The 16,398-nt window shown below is 34.9% G+C and overlaps 2 protein-coding genes across 4 annotated transcripts; both read left to right on the top strand.

The window, feature by feature from the left end:
• The first annotated feature begins 2,452 nt into the window (after positions 1 to 2,452).
• LOC113751034 (putative receptor-like protein kinase At4g00960) lies at positions 2,453 to 6,869 on the top strand. Of its 3 annotated transcripts, none has more exons than XM_027294878.1 (6): positions 2,453 to 2,664; positions 2,799 to 2,935; positions 3,173 to 3,383; positions 4,789 to 5,026; positions 5,174 to 5,324; positions 6,280 to 6,869. In XM_027294878.1, the coding sequence occupies exons 1-6, from the start codon at positions 2,601 to 2,603 to the stop codon at positions 6,586 to 6,588; spliced, it is 1,110 nt and encodes a 369-aa protein (XP_027150679.1). In that variant the 5' UTR covers positions 2,453 to 2,600; the 3' UTR covers positions 6,589 to 6,869. The 3 variants fall into 3 exon arrangements, with proteins under 3 accessions (XP_027150679.1, XP_027150678.1, XP_027150677.1); XM_027294877.1 differs by having other exon boundaries at positions 2,454 to 2,664; positions 4,792 to 5,026; positions 6,184 to 6,869; XM_027294876.1 differs by having other exon boundaries at positions 2,454 to 2,664; positions 6,184 to 6,869.
• A 1,984-nt stretch (positions 6,870 to 8,853) lies between these two features.
• Positions 8,854 to 10,423, top strand: LOC113752938 (HMG-Y-related protein B-like). The gene is made up of 2 exons (XM_027296996.1): positions 8,854 to 9,182; positions 9,616 to 10,423. Exons 1-2 carry the CDS (start codon positions 9,072 to 9,074, stop codon positions 10,123 to 10,125), a joined length of 621 nt encoding a protein of 206 aa, XP_027152797.1. The 5' UTR covers positions 8,854 to 9,071; the 3' UTR covers positions 10,126 to 10,423.
• Positions 10,424 to 16,398: the final 5,975 nt, after the last annotated feature.

Here is a 16,398-nt window from a genome sequence, read left to right as displayed (position 1 = left end):
GTTTATATTAGGTAACTTGGAGATCTATATATACACAGTAGTGCCAGTAGATTATTTCTTGAAGAGAGAGTTGAGAAAAGTATAGTCTTGAAAAATCGAGTTGAGTTGAGTTTTAAATAATTGAACTAAGTGTTGAAAAATGGATTTGAGAGAAAGCATCTAAGTTGAGTATTTGTTGTATATTTATTCTTCTCCTCTTTCCACATATTTTTATATGTGTTAGAATAGCTTATTCTGCTGTTTGTTCGCGTTTTTATTATACAAACATTTCTCGTAACGTGGAAAATCCACCTTGGTAAAGTAATCTTAGGATTATATTCTTCTTGACTAGTACACAGAATTAAAAGACTGCTATTGAGTCTCTTTATTCATGTCTTTACCTTGTTTTCAACATAGAAAATTCCCAGAGTTATTGTACCAAGGAGTTAATTATGTTTCTATCATTTTTCAGCGCCGAAAATGTGCGTAACTGGCAGTTTCCAAATCACCATTTCTCCCTTTCCAAATAACACAGCCTGCCAATAGGACTAAACACTCTTTGGCATTACAAGTTCGCATTCATAATTTTCTTGTGCGGGAAGCTGTCTAGTTTTCTTCTTTTCGGGCTAAGCATTTGGACAGAAATATCATTTACAGACTTTTCCAAAATCCTTGGTGGGATTTTTAATCTACAAATCCTCGTTTCTTCTTTTTTTGAATAGTTCTTTAAAGTTTTAACCTGCTACAGAATAACTTCAAACCAAAAGAAAGAAAAAGCTTGAAAGAATTCGATGGCCTGACATGTCTTGTACCCACAGGATACTTGAGATGAAATGTCCCCCGTCGGGACAAAGAAGGAAAAGGTAAGGGTATATAAGATTTCGTCAGGTTTAATTTTGGATTAATCATTTTGAGTAATTCTAATTTAAAAGGTTATTGAATTTGTCCGCCGGGTGCGGAGCATTACAAATGGTATCAAAGCTAATCTTGCGTGATCTCTGTGTTGGATAAATCTAGGATCAAGTGATGTTATGATTTTGACCACGCAAAGAAGTGTAAGAACTAAGTGTTGTACGGGACTAAATATCACATTCAATCATTGAAACTACCTCTAGAATCCACTAGAGGCAGTGTCACGTTAAACGAGAAACATCTCTAGAACTCGCTTGAGTTACCTCTATAATTCACGCACGACTAAATAGACAGTTACAGTTAGAATTGTAAAGGGCGCCACTTTTAGAATTTGTTTACGGCTAAATGAACAGTTTGCATTATAACGGACTCTGCAAGAGCGCAAAGATCTAAAGAAAGAGAGTAAAATGTCTCACATCGAAACAAAAAAAGAAAAAAAAAGAAAAGGATATATAATATTTAATTTGACGGATTACTAATAATTTTGACTTTACTATTTTGACCCGTGGTTTTGATTTAAAGAATTATTAGGCCAACCCCTTGAGCGCAAGACGTTACATGGGATTGGTTATTTCACACTCAACCACCCCGTGTGGGTATCATCATTATCAGGTTTTCTGAATACCTGATGATGGACCTTTCTGTGGCCTCTATAGCTTCCCACATTCTTCATACTACAACTACAATACGTCACCCACTCCGTCAGAAAAAAAAAAAAAAAACTACAATACGTCACTTAATATGTCGCGTTGAATTCAAAAAAGAAAAGTCCTGAATGCATGTAATTTCTTGGAGTAGTTTATTCAAGTCAAAGATTGGTTTTTTTTTTTTTAACTTTTGCATTCTGTTGAATAATATAAAGTTGAGAAACGAACTAAACGAACTACTGGGCGGAATTAGTTGGACAAAAAGTATGCTTAAATCTAAAGATATGTTTAAGGAATTTTATGCGTCCATGTGAAGAACATATACAAGTATGAGAAATAAAAATTATAAGAGAATTTGTATACACTTTTTGTGTGTATAGATATGTTTAGGATTCGTATATGTTACATTACAAAAAATAGTACACATTATTCTAAAAGTTTTTCTAAATAACCTTCTATCCAAGCACAGTTAAAAATATATTTTGTCCAATATCACATAGGTGAAATTTTGGGAGCAAAGCAGTATTTTTAGATGAAGTTTGGATAAGAACAGTATAATTAAGTAAAGATCATAGCAAAATTTTCAAATTTAAAGAAATGAATTTTACACATTCAAATTTTTTCTTCTTTTTGCTCTTTAAAATTTTTAAAACTAAAAATAAAACGTAGTATTTGAAATATTTTCAGTATTATTCAAAAAAAATTTCAAATAATCTTCTACTTAAATTCTCATAAATAAAATTCTTTATTTCTTCTTTTTCTTTTTGTTTCTTTATATCACTCGTATTATTAGCCGACTGTTTGACTTTTGGGCTGCCACGGTCTGCCGAAGTCAACACGTTCAATTTATTGAAGATAACTAACTGCCTGCGTTTCCATTTTCCTTGGGCCCTTTTTATATATACATATTAACCTTAACCTGAGATCAACGTGACATTTTCGATCTTACTATTGTTCATCTAATTAGAAAATTATAAGAATTCTGAACCCATCGCAAGATTCAAACCGCACCTTTTTGCTGCTTCTTGACTCTTCTATTCTTCATGGCAATGCAAAGCAGCCATGATTAAGTCAAAGGCCTTTCTCCAGGGCCTCATCAAAGCCTTTGTTCCAAAGAACAGTAGAGGTAACATTTTTGTTGGTTCATTTATCAGAATTTCTTTTCTATTCAATTAAGGTTTATAGTTGCTCTGTCTCTTTACTCTGTTTTGTGGGATGTTTTCTTGAATTGCTTGACTTGAATTTTGATTAATCAAACAGGGCAAAAAGAAGAGGATTTGGAGAAGATTGCAGCACAAGAACAAAAGCAATTCCAGTTTCAAGTTCTTGTTGCTGCTACCAAGAATTTCCATCGTAGTAATAAGCTTGGTGAAGGTGGCTTTGGCCCTGTTTACAAGGTTGGTAATGATCGGCAAAATTTAATCTTTTTTTAGAATTTCAATCCAAATTTGTCTTTTGTGATTTGGGTTTTCATCAAAAGGGGAGAAATCAAGGAAAAGTGATCAAGTTTTGATTTTTTTTAATTCTTTTTTGGAAATTTCAAAAAAGAAATGAATTTGGTTGGAGGGTTATATCTTCCCACTTTTTTATTTTATTTGGTTGATGGATTTGCTTTTGGCTCTTTATTTAAATAGGGGAAATTGGATGATGGGAGGGAAATAGCTGTGAAGAAGCTGTCACAGAGTTCTAGGCAAGGGAAGAAAGAGTTCATGAATGAGGCCAAGTTGTTGGCTCGAGTCCAGCACAGAAATGTGGTGAATTTGTTAGGATATTGTGCTCATGGTCCTGAAAAGCTGCTTGTTTATGAGTTTGTAGCGAATGAAAGCCTTGACAAGCTTCTCTTTAGTAAGTTCTATTAGCCAGCCTCTCGAGTTTTGGTTGAATTTATGTGTTGATTACTCCATTAGTGAAATCAATCATTGGATTTTAGATGAAATGCATGCTGTAGTGATGAAAGACACGGTGGAATTCTTAGCCAGTATAGAACTATAAGAATAGGCGTCCACTTCTGCAATTACTGTGTTTCAAATTATTCATATCGAACTTGAAGGTTTAGTGATTTGAGTCTTTGAGTTTATTGCAGTTGTATATTGTTTGTGTGATTTTGTTCCACCGCATATGAGTGGAAATTTGTGGACTTGGTCGTGTTATAAAGCAATCGTTTAAGCATTAGTTTATGTCTGCTGGGAAGATTGTTCTATTTAATGGCCAAATGCTAACTTTGTCGTTGGTATGCTTGACCAATTTTTGGGCATATAGTCAGATTCATACGATTTGGCACACACTCGGTTGACTGGAGCTTGATATCCCTGACCATTTAAACTAAGAGATTCAATGCTCCAGCAAGCATTGGCTCAACATTTTAGCCATCTGTTAATCAAATTAGGATTGGCCAGGTATTAATAAGCTCTACTTGAGTTACTTGGCCTGCTAAATATTGCAAAATGACTGTTGTTTTCCATTTTTCCAACTCCATAGTCGTATCTATGTGTATTCAATAATGGACTACTTCTCACATTCTTTTTCGCCTCAAAAATTTGTTGGAACAAAAAACAGATTTTTTTTAGAAAAGAGAATTTTGTGCTAAGTGGAGTTCATTTAGTTGTCTTTGAGCTACTGATTGACGGCTTCCAGATTTACTGAAGGACAATTTAAGACAACCAGTTTTGGATAATAATACAAGTATAATGCTACGAAATTCAAGACATGAGTGGGAAGATTTTAGAATCAAAACAGTGAGGAACAAGGAACGTTGTAGGATAAGCTAACTGTTGCTTTAGGCAGAGTAATTTCAAAGCTATTGCATTTTGAATGTGTCTGAAGATTTAAGTTTTTTTTGATTGAACTGTTTCATTGATGATGCATTACCCTCCTTGGGTATAATTGAATCTGCAGGCTATCTGGCATAACTATTGATGTTCTTTGACGACATCAATAGTCCATTTCAAATTAACTGATAACTGCTGCAGTATTTTTTCTCCACATTGCCTAGATTTTACTTGAAATCATGTATCAAGCCCCATTCTACAACAAGAAGTTATGTGCTTGCTTCCAAAGACCAGCAATATCTTCATAAGCTTGATGCCTAAACAATATTGACAATGACAAATTGTTGTGTTTTGCTGGTCCACATAGTAAAGATACTGATTTCATTCAGATGTTCCATTCTTATGATTTACATTTGGAAGCTTTAAATACTATTTAATATGTTATTGTTGGTTTATTGACATTGACCGTAATGCTTTTGAAGTAGAGTCTAGTGGACGAGATGCACTGGATTGGAACAGGAGGCATGACATCATACTGGGTGTGGCCAAGGGTCTTCTATACCTTCATGAAGATGCACATAGTTGCATCATCCATCGTGACATAAAAGCTAGCAATATCCTACTGGATGATAAATATTTGCCCAAAATTGCTGATTTTGGTTTGGCCCGTCTGTTCAACGAAGATGGCACGCATGTTAACACCCGTGCAGCTGGAACCAAGTATGTAATCACTCCATTCGGTATATTTTAATCTACTGTGAGTCGTAGTTCAGCCATTTGAATTGGAGATCAAATTCCCCTCACAGTCTCCTCTAGCTTGCTACTAGATTGCGAAGTTTATAACCTTCTTGTTCAACTTGGACACAGTGGTTACATGGCACCAGAGTATGTCATGCACGGAAATCTATCTATAAAGGCAGATGTATATAGTTTTGGGGTTGTAATTCTGGAGCTGATAAGTGGTCAGAAGAATTCTACCTTCAACAGAGATACCGAGTCCACGAGCCTTCTCGAATGGGTAAGAATTTTGCACCACCTATCCCAAGATTATATTAGGAAAGCAATTATTTTCTGTTATCTAGATTTTATAACTCTCTTCCCTTCTATTTAATATATATTACACATGACTCTCTAATTTTCGTGGCCAATGTCTACTTAAACTTTGCATGTGAGGTTCATTAAGCAGTTTACTAATATATATTCATATTTTGAGAGAGAGAGAAACTGTAGCTTGAGAGAATGATTGATACTGTTATGTTTTTTGACATAGTGATTGCGCTGAGTCCTCAATCTACCATCCGGAGGAATTTGCAGATTTGGATCTGTTTCACATAGTAAAAGTGGAAAATGGTTGGTTAAAAGAAGGGATAAATCGTGAACCTTTTTCATAGTCTTCAGAAAGTTGAAACTGTTAATAAATGTAATTCTTGATCTTATTAATGAACTTTCATGTGCCGTACTTGAGCTTCTTTCAAAATTTTAAAGGTAAAAGTAGCAGATATCTAATACCAGACCAAGAATAAATAAATAAAGCTGCTCTTACCTTAATTGTTATGGCTTTTTTCACTTGTGCTTTTAAAATTGGATTATTCTAAAAGGGACATTTTTCTGAGGAAGGAGACAAATGAATCCAGTTAAGTCAGATAACTCTGGGAGATGTTTCAGCTATTCAAACTCATTCATCATCTATGCTATATGATCTGCTAAATTCAAAAAGCAACATTTCTACTTGCAAGTTAAATGTTATTTGTTGATGGTTTTCCACATGGTGCTTCTATAACGTAAAGAGACTCGCGATCACTTAGTTATCATTATTCCTTTATCGAGCAAAATAAGTTTGAGAAGATGACTGTTGAATAAACTTTTACTCTGGATAGGCCTACAAGCTTTACAAGAAAGGCAAGCACTTGGAAATTGTGGATCCATCATTGGTAACATCAGCGAATCCTGATCAGATATCAGTTTGCATACAGATTGGGTTGCTCTGCGTTCAATCTGATCCACGTTTACGGCCAGACATGCGTCGTGTTGTGGTGATGCTGTCAAGAAAGCCAGGCACTCTGGAAGAGCCAACAAGACCTGGATACCCTGGTTCCAGGTACAGGAAGTCTCACAAGTCTCTTGCTGTATCATCCGCTACAGGAACTTCTGGTGCCTCCAACTCTCATTCGTTTACCTCCACAACCAAAACAAACAGCGTAACTGCGACGACAACCACATCAGCATTAACGAATCCAAGATCAGATCGAAAAGGAAAACGTCCCATGCACTATTCCACTTGATTCAGAGAAGATTTTGCTAATTCTTTTGTGCATAATAGGTCTGTGTGATTATTTTTTCAATTCATTAGTCGATAGAAGCTCATGTTTAGATGGAAATAGAGTTGTGTAAGGTAAATGATAATAGAACAGAGTCAAATCATATTGCTAGAGATATGGTAAAAAACTTGGCTGCATGCCATTGTACTTGAGCTCGAGTTTTTTGCACATTGTGTTGTAGCAGGAAGATTAGAAAGATTTTGGGAGCTTTTATAACAAGCATGCCTTGGCCCTCTTCTTCAGCAGATTTTCCTTGGTTATTAAGTTGTTTTTTATGAACAGTACTTAACATCAATTTACTTTTTATTCTTTCCTCCTTGAACCTGGATCATTATTCCAGAAATTATTTGGCAAATCATTTATCCTTTTTTTTTTTTTAATTTTGGCTTCAGAATATAGACATTCAACATGGTTCCTACTTTGGCTCTCTGCCTGGTGAAACTTCTGCGGTTCTCCAAAAGAGGCAACAAGGGATAGCTCTGTACAAACTTTTGTATACTGTTCAATGCTAAACATGTATGTATTCTCCTTAATCAATTTATTTGATATTTAGTTAAGTGGTGACCAAAATCATTACCACTCTATATATACCATGTGGCAATCAAATCTCATATTAAGTTTTCAATGCATCAAGTATTCAAGATATGTCTCATAACATATACTAAGTAAATTGACATAATTCATTATAAACTAAAATGTTTTATAAATTGACATTGTTTGACAATGCTTAATTCTGTACTAGTAATATTTCGTGATTAATGTTTTTTTCCACGTTTCACCTATCACTACATTCTTTAATTTTATTAAAGGTTTTTTCCTATATAAGTAAACAAGAAAAGAGGGTGGAGTCCACTATCAAAGTTTGAGATTAACCTCACCCTTTGTTGTGCATACACTACTATTATGTAAAAACTTTAAACTTTTAAAGACAAAATACACCTTCGCCTTTAGAATTCAAAATAGAAGAATCCTCTATAAAATGTGTACCCTTTTTTTAAAATTTTTTTTCTCTGGAGAGAAGTGAAACTTAAAAAATGGGAAGGCGGTAGACTCGGTACCGAAATTTGAACCAAAAACCCTCTAACACCTAGATCTATATACTTGAAAATTTAGAAAATTATTGTGCTAGAGTCATAAATTCTCTACCCTTGAAATGTACCAGTGTGCTAATATTCACTAACACCTAATGTATGTAATTATGTAGGAATTCAAGCATAAAATGCGACTGAAAATCACCGTATTTTTAAGTGACAGGCGCAAAGGGAATTCCTTTAATTAAGAAGGTGAATCATCGTCTAATTTGTGTCTGTCTTTTAAATCGAAATGTAGTTCAGCGTAGGATTTTTCCAACTTGTTAGTTGTTACAACCAATGCTCCATTAGCAGTTAAAGAGTTTTCTTGTAATCAGGATTAGAGTTACTCAAACATGCCCTCGTAGACTCTGAGAACTATTAAGGAGAGTACATTATCAAGGGACCATCAATCTGCTAAATCCAAGGCATCTTCCTAGAAGTAAAGCACATGGTACGGTCCTTTGCATCTTGAATCTTTATCCCCACATCCACAGCTGTGAGATAATCATCACATCCCAATGCAAAATTCTCAAAAAGTCAAAACTCAGGTCAGCCAACCAATTGAAAATCTGGGCCCACCTAAATTACTCCTTACTATAGCGACGTGCTCCTCAAGTACACCATATCACAAACTCCCCCACCAAAATCCCAATCCAATTGACCCAAACCCGACCCCTTTTACGTGGGTCCCCTCTGCTTCCATCATTGATCATTCGAATGCGGACCCCAGTTTCACGCACTCGCATGTTAGACCGAAGATCCCTTAGATAATACTCCTCTGCACCCTTCTTCACCCTACTCCCAGGTTTCCTACTAGGCCATTGGATTATCTTCAATCTATCCAATAAAATTTCGACACGTGGCAACGTTGATCAATTTTTCGTGCACTTGATTTCATCGCAATATTTTAAAAACCTGACGTTGAATTCATTAAAATCGAGGAGCATTTTGGTAATTTCAACAGAATAAAAAAAAGATTTTGAAATAGATAAAGAAATGGACAGCCACGTCATCGATCCGGGTAAAGAAAATTGAAAGGAACGAAAACCGTTGGATTAAAACTCTGATAGCCAATCCCCAGCCGTTGGATCAGCTCAGAAAAACACTACTGAAAGTCTGAAGCCCCTTCTTTACTTTCTCCTCAACGATCCCATTTCCGATCTCTCCCTACATAACTCTTTCCTCTCTCTATCTCTCTCGTTTCACAGTTCCCTTTAAATAAATCTCATCCTTTCCTATTTCTTTCAACCAAATCCAATTTTCCTCTCCTCAGTCCTCCCTCCTAGAAGGAAAAAAAAATTTAATTTTGATTTTTTAAAAAAAATTTTGTGTGGCGTTTTTCTTTGAATTTTCTGGAATTTCTCCTGTAGCAGCATGGCTACTGAAGAGCCCAAAAGTAATAATGAAAATATTTGCTCAGCCCCAGTTCCTCCTCCTCCAGCCTCAGCCCCAGCCCCAGCTCCAGCTCTCCCTCCTTACCCTGAGGTGAATTTATCAAACCCTTTTTTTCTTTTTTTTTTTCCCTAGAGAAATAACTTTATTTACTTTTTTTTTCCTTTTTTTGGGGTTTTAAATGGGGTTTTTTTGTTTAAAAAAATTTATGTTAAGTTAAAAAAATTTGAAATTCAACTGGGATTTTTTCCCAAAAATTTTCAGTTTTTTCTTTTTTTTGGTGGGAAGTAAAGGGAACCCATTTCAACATTTTCCCCCATTTTCCTTTTATTTTTTGTTCTTTTTCCCCTTATTTTCTGCTAAGAAACCAGCATTTACTCCCGAGATTTACTGCATTTTCTTGTTCTTATCCATTTTTTGGGGGCCAAAATGACCTTTTTTCACCTAATTCTTAGCTTAAAAAACATACTTTTCTCAAAAGAATCTGACTGATAATTTCGTTAAATCTGGATTTTTCCTTTGGCAGATGATCTTATCAGCAATCGAAGCATTGAACGACAAGAACGGCTCCAACAAATCCACAATCTCAAAGCACATCGAATCCACCTATGGAAACCTCCCCCCTGCTCACTCCACGTTGCTGACCCACCATCTCAATAGAATGAAGGCCACCGGCCAGCTCGCCATGCTCAAAAACAACTACCTCAAGCCCGACCCGAATGCCCCTCCCCGCCGTGGCCGAGGCCGTCCACCCAAGCCCAAGCCAGCTCTCCCACCCGGCTACGTCCCACCTCCTCCCCGCCCCCGCGGCCGCCCGCCCAAGGTCACGGATCCCCTCGCACCTCCCGCTCCGCCGAAGAAGAAAACCGCTCCGAGCTCGACGGGGTCCGGGAGGAAGCGCGGACGGCCCCCCAAGGCGGCAAAGACTGGAGCTGGGCCTGTTTCGACGTCCGCCGGAGCTCCGAGTGGGGCTCCCAGGGGCAGAGGAAGGCCGCCGAAAGTGAAACCTGCTGCGACCGCTACCGTAGGGGCTTGATTGAAAGGCGAAGTAGTTTTTAGGGGTCGTAGTGCTAATTGTCGGGTTAAATTTTAATTTTTTTTTTTTTCAGTTTTCCTTTTTTTAATTTTTTAGTCCTTGTAGTTTGGGTTAATTTAATTTAGGCCGTGTTTTCTGGTTGGATGGGGACCGAGACAGGAAGGGTGCCCTTTAGGGGGTGTTGTTGTGACTTTGTGACGATGTAATTGGGCCGATGTATGTAAATTTAATTAATGGAGCGGCAGTTGAGGGAGGCTTCTTTAGCCTCTTTTATTTTAAATTAATTTTGTTTTTCCTACTTTTTCTTTTGTGTTTTTTATTCTTTGTGAAAAAGTGACATTCTGGGATTTTTTTTTTTTGACTTTTAACTTTTTGCTTTTTTTTTTTTTTACTTCTGCATTGATTGATAATTGTACTAGTAGAAATTTAAAAGAGGAAGGTTTTGAGGACATGGGTGGACTTGGCTCTTTATTTGTTTCTTTAATTGGATTTGTCATCATTACGTGAGTGGTTAGATCTGAAATGGGGTTGGTGCCTTGTGTTTATTCAAAAGGAGAAAAAAAACAGGCTGGAAAATGAGAGGGGGGTGGATTTTGTTGGCGGTCTGAATTTTGGTTGAAGCGGGAGAGCAAAGCATTTGAATTTTGGTGAAATTGTTTGAATTTTATGGGACAAACAAGTCCTCAGGTTTGAATTTTAGTACGCTGCTAGGAGTATTTCTTTTTCCTTTTGAGGATGGGAACCTAACCTGGGCGCTTATTTAATTGGATGGGTACAAAAACAAACAATAGAGGTGTTTAAATTTGGGCTGCTGTTATTTTATGGTAGAATGTAGAGTATTTTCTTGCTTTATGTCTTCATCTCAGAAGGGTTGTCTGAAGTGATATCATATTTTCAATTGACAGCAATTGATTGGATGGATATTTAACAGTAAAGGTTTATTTTATTCCTTTTTTGACAATTATTCAAGTTGTTTGGATTGTTAGTTTTCGCCGAAAAATTGTTACGTTTGTTTGTTGTAAATACATTTCTCAATCAATACAAGTCGTTTGGATTGTTAGTTTTCGTAGAAAAATTTTTACGTTTGTTGTAAATACATTTCTCAATTACTTTTTTTTATCTCACATATATCAAATCGTTATAGTATATTTTTCTATAAAAACTCTTTAAAGTAGCAATCCAAACGATCATGCCAAACTCCATATAGTTGTATATTATTTTGCTTTTCTCTGTAAAAACCCAACTTAGTGTATCCATACAAACAATTTAAAGTCTGCAAGTTATTGGAGTTTTTAAAGAAAAATATACTGTAACTATGTAATATATGTGAGACAAAAAGGTGATTGAAAAAAATATATCATAACTATGTGATGTATGGCAGTTTGAATTTTTTGTTTCCTTTCTGGTTTGGTTAAAGAATAATACATGCTTCAAAGTTCAACCTATCTAATATCATGAAAACTATAATTGCAAAAGTTACACTAATATAGGCCACAATTCATATTTTAGTCATGTCATTAGTTTCATCATCGGTGGTTTTGTTGATTATTATTAATATATTTTCGTATAGAAACACTACTCATTGCTACAAGTAGGCTTGGGTTTGAGAAGCCATATGGATGCCAAACACGGGTTTTACTGAAGCAAATTTGGGATTAATGGGGTTTATTTTTTGGCATAATTGAACACAATTAGTATAGTTTTTTTTTTTTTTCCCTTTTTCAAGATTCAATGTACATTCACATGCATAACATTGAATTAAGATACGCAAACACACATCAAATAAAACTACATTAGTAGACACTAAATCAAATAATAAAAACAACAAATGTACAACTGTAACAAAACTTCAATCCTAAGTATCGTGAATCCATGGGCAAACACGAATGGGAACTAAACCAAGGAGGCGAAAGTACATCGCTGTCACTTTCCTCATTTTTTGTTGGCTTCATGTCCTAATGGTTGTGGACAAATATTCAAAGTTGGATTGATGAATGACTCATCAGTTGCTAACTGGCTTTTTAGCATACTATTTTGTCAAAACAAGCCATACTGAGATGGATTTAGAAAAATAGAATAGCCGGATCCAAAAACTTGTTTTTATCAGTTGTTACCCGTTTGGATTGTATTTTCTGTCATTTTCCATGGAAAAATTACTGTAGCGATTTGATGTATGTAAGGGAAAAAGGTAATAGAGAAATGTGATCACGGAAAATGACGTAATTTTCTGGCAGAAAATGGCAATCCAAATAGTAAATGAATTACTTACAAATCCTACTCCAATCAGCTTTAATATTTACGTGGAGATTAGATTTCAACGTTAGTATATTAATATGGTCAAATATTGTAGCACTTTTTTTGATGTAAATGTCTGTAAAATAAAAATGTAATTGAAAAATATTTTGATGATGTAAATAAATAAGTTTTAGCAAATAATTCACTGTCCAGACAATAGAGTTTGGAAGCTTTTTTAATGTTCTAATTTACAAAGTTAAAAACCTTAAAATTTTGCATATATGTATATATATATATATCTACATCAGCAAATAATCTTGTATGTTGCATATTGTTTTGCTAACAAAAATCTCATAGATGACTAATATTTTGTTGCTTTCGGTTTTGTTTCATTTCACATGAATGAAAGAGAACCTTAGTCCAATCAGAAACAACAGTCCCGAGTAGCCTCAAATCATTGGTCTTTGAAAACGAGGCCTAGGATATGTTTATTTCTGCTAAACTTTAAATGCACTTAGTTGTAGTAATCTGATTTAACCACTAACTCATTATTAAACATGGTCCATGAGTTCATTGTTTGTTTTCTTGCGGATTGAAGTTGTTTTCATAACATTTTGTTGGCTATGGTTGGTCAGGATTTTTTGGACTCGTTTGCTGGTTTCAAGTCATCAGTTTTATCAACAAAGCGTTTTTATTCTACTACTACTATGAAGATATATGGGGAAGGACTGTTTACAATAATAAATTCGGCAAGCAAATTATGTGTTTATTAGATGGAGCTAGATTAAACAAATCACAATTTCATCAAAAAACGAAATCTGCACTAATAACAGGTCAAAAAAGGGAGCTAGATTGATTACACCATTTATCTAATGAAGATTTTTTAAGAATGAGTATTTTTTCACTGATTGAAAGATCTTTTTTAACAAGGTCTGTCTAATGCGTGTATTCATGTAACAGGGTAAGCAAATAAATATTTTGAAAAAAAGAAAGTGAAATTGGATAAGTTGATTAATACAAAATGGGTAATAATTATTGAATGTTTCTAATGAATGCCTATTAGGTACATGTTAACACATCTAATATATTAGTAATAATTATTACCCTTCATTTCATTAAGATACTTTTCCTATTTAATATTATATACCTTCCCTTATATTTATTTATTTTCCTTTTATAAATGAGCACCCGTCAGACAAACCCACAATTATTAGTATGTATATTCATATAGTTGGATAAGTGTGATTTAGATAAATATTTTGGAAAAAAAGAATGCTAAATTGGAAAAGTTGATAAATATAAAGTATGATAATAATTATTAATATGTATATTCACGTAATAGATTAAATGTGATTTAAATATGTTAACGAATACACGCCGACATCAGTTAAATAAACCCTTAAGAGTTAAATGCTTCCAAATAAGTTAACAAAATAAAAGGTAGCATTTTGCATTTGGACTCCAAATCGTTTTGCAGCCGTGACAAAGTGTTATTATTATTATTATTTTTTGCCCAATACGATAGATTTTAATCTACACCTACTCCTACTCTATATTAGACAGGCCTTGTTATTGGATTGGTCTTTGAGTTCGCTCTAGTACGGGTTGGTATCTGATTGGGTACTTTAGGCTGTTTACGTTTTGGATCTTCTCGAATCTCGATGACATGTCCGTGTTCTATTGTCAATTTCTCGTAAACTGCCATGACGCAACGTTTGAAGCTTTAAACACTGCGTTTCATGTTTTGATTGGATAGCTCATAATTTGGGAAGAAATTTGTTTTAGTGCATTACAGGCATGTTTTTATGCAGTTCGTGGATCAAATTGGACAATCAATGCACGTAATTCAAGAACATGCTACGAGAACTTTTTAGTGTAAACCAGTTATATTTTCCTAGTCAGAACTTTTGTACCAACTATCTGGATGAGTAAATAAGTTATATTTTCATTTCAAAAATAAGGGATAATTTCAAAAACCTTACTTGAGATTTTTTAACAATTTTACTTAGTTCTCTTGAGGTTTGAAAAATTACATATACCTCTCCTAAATTTACTGTTTTCGTAACAAAAACTATTTAATGGTCAAATTTTTGAATGAATAACCCAAAATGCTCTCATAAAATTGTGAAGTTCATTTTACTTTCTTATAAAATTGTTTAAAAATTATGGAACATGCACAAAATCTCAAATTCATTTTCAATTCTCATATCTATTATTTTAAACCTTTCATATTACCTCATTTCAAATTAGTACCATTATCAACATGACCATTACTACCATCAATAACTAAATTCTAAAACCTCAGTCGAAATTAAAGAAAATTGTATTGTTGAACTCAAATAATTTCAATAACAACATCAATAAAACATCCTATCCCTCAAATATTGGATTACCAATACCAACCCAATCCTTTTTAAACCAAATTTACATCTTCTTCTATTCATCTCTAGATCCTTCAAGCAAACCTAAATTTAATTTTTAATATGTTAAAATTGTGTTTAGTACATAATTAGTTATTCTACAAGTGAATTGTATTTTGTTTCCATTAAATGTCTAATTATGTGATACATTCATATGAACGAGATTAAGAGTGGATTGTCTAATTACATGAAAAAATATTAATATGTTAGGGCTATTATGGTAATTTTGTAGGGCCAAGGGAGATAAGTGCATTATTGAAAAACACAAGGGTACTAGATGTAATTGTCAAAAATCTTGAGGGAGATTTTCAAAATTATCCCCAAAACAATTGACATTTATTATGATGGAATTAAGTTTTTTGTTTTGGTAAATAAAGATGCATTAAAATAAAGTCAAGTCAACAGAGTGCAAATTAAGGTACAGTCATCCGTGAGGTGGTAACTCCCTTTAAGTCATGCAAAAGTAAGGGAAGTACAAAATTAGGACATAATTTAAAAAAAGTGAAGTCTTGAGTGTTGCTTCTTCCCTAGTTGGCAAGGATGTCTGCACATTTGTTTGCTTCTCGATAATTATGGTGAAAACATACTTTCCGGAAATATAGTCAACAGCTCCCTGCAATCAAGAATAATAGGCGAAAGTTCATGAGAAATAAGGTTATTTAACTTACACAAGGAGATGATAATGGAAGAGTCCATTTCCACTTCGGGAGAGTGGATGTTGAGGTTTTTTGCAAGTTGTAAGCCTTCTCTAAGAGCCCAGCATTCAGTAGAAGGAACTGAACAGAAGCCTAAATTTCTTGCAAAGCCTGCAATCCATAACCCATATGAGTCACGAATTATGCCGCCAGCTCCTGCCTAGTTTGTTGGTCCAGAGACTGAACCATCAGTGTTGAATTTGGCAAAATCTATAGCAGGGGGGATCCATCTGATGAATTTTTCTTGTCTAGGGGATCTGAAGATGTGAGAACCAGGCCTTAGTAGGTAAAATTCATGAGCATGGTGGAGGCAAAACTTGATAGGATCATCAAATTTTTTTTGAAAGATTTTGGCATTGCGAGCTTGCCAGAGGCCCCCTAGGTGCTTGTCTCTGGTGATATTATCCCAACTGACCAAATGAATTTTTTGCTTATCATCTGTGGAGCCCCAAAGGAATCTTCTTTGCTCTTTATCAATCTCATGACAAATTTTTTGTGGTAGTGGCAGACATTGAGTGTAATAGGTTGAGATTGCGGAGATGGATTGCTAAGCAATTGTTTTTCTGCCTGCTAGGCACAAAAGTTTGGATTTCCAACCTTGAAGTTTATTTTTAACTTTGTCAAGAATAAAGGAGAAGTTGCTCACAGAGGACCTGAAGATGGTGAGGGGGATACCCAAATAGGTACCAAGGTCTTCAGTGGTGTTGATTTTGAGCATGTAAGAAAGAAGAGTTTTCTGGGCAGAAGGGGTATTGGGGGAGAAAAGGACTTTTGACTTCTCATAGTTAATGGTAAGTCCAGATTTGAGGCAAAAATCATTTAAGGCTGCTGTGACTGCCTGAATGGAGGAAGATTCAACAGTGCTGAAGAGAATTACATCATCTGCATAAAAACAGTGGGAGAGGGTGGGGCCCTGTCTACCA

The sequence above is a fragment of the Coffea eugenioides genome, chromosome 11, assembly GCF_003713205.1.
Source record: "Coffea eugenioides isolate CCC68of chromosome 11, Ceug_1.0, whole genome shotgun sequence".
Classification (NCBI taxonomy): domain Eukaryota; kingdom Viridiplantae; phylum Streptophyta; class Magnoliopsida; order Gentianales; family Rubiaceae; genus Coffea; species Coffea eugenioides.
Note: the sequence above shows the minus strand (reverse complement) of the source record. Positions and strands in the feature narration are given on the sequence as shown.

What these genes read in the sequence shown, in the direction of transcription:
- LOC113751034 (XM_027294876.1), top strand. Translation starts at nt 2,601, where the DNA reads ATGATTAAGTCAAAGGCCTTTCTCCAGGGCCTCATCAAAGCCTTTGTT. An exon ending in CCTTGACAAGCTTCTCTTTA is followed by an intron (nt 3,384 to 4,788) that starts GTAAGTTCTATT and finishes ATGCTTTTGAAG; the next exon opens with TAGAGTCTAGTGGACGAGAT. An exon ending in ACCCGTGCAGCTGGAACCAA is followed by an intron (nt 5,027 to 5,173) that starts GTATGTAATCAC and finishes ACTTGGACACAG; the next exon opens with TGGTTACATGGCACCAGAGT.
- LOC113752938 (XM_027296996.1), top strand. Translation starts at nt 9,072, where the DNA reads ATGGCTACTGAAGAGCCCAAAAGTAATAATGAAAATATTTGCTCAGCC. An exon ending in CTCTCCCTCCTTACCCTGAG is followed by an intron (nt 9,183 to 9,615) that starts GTGAATTTATCA and finishes TTCCTTTGGCAG; the next exon opens with ATGATCTTATCAGCAATCGA.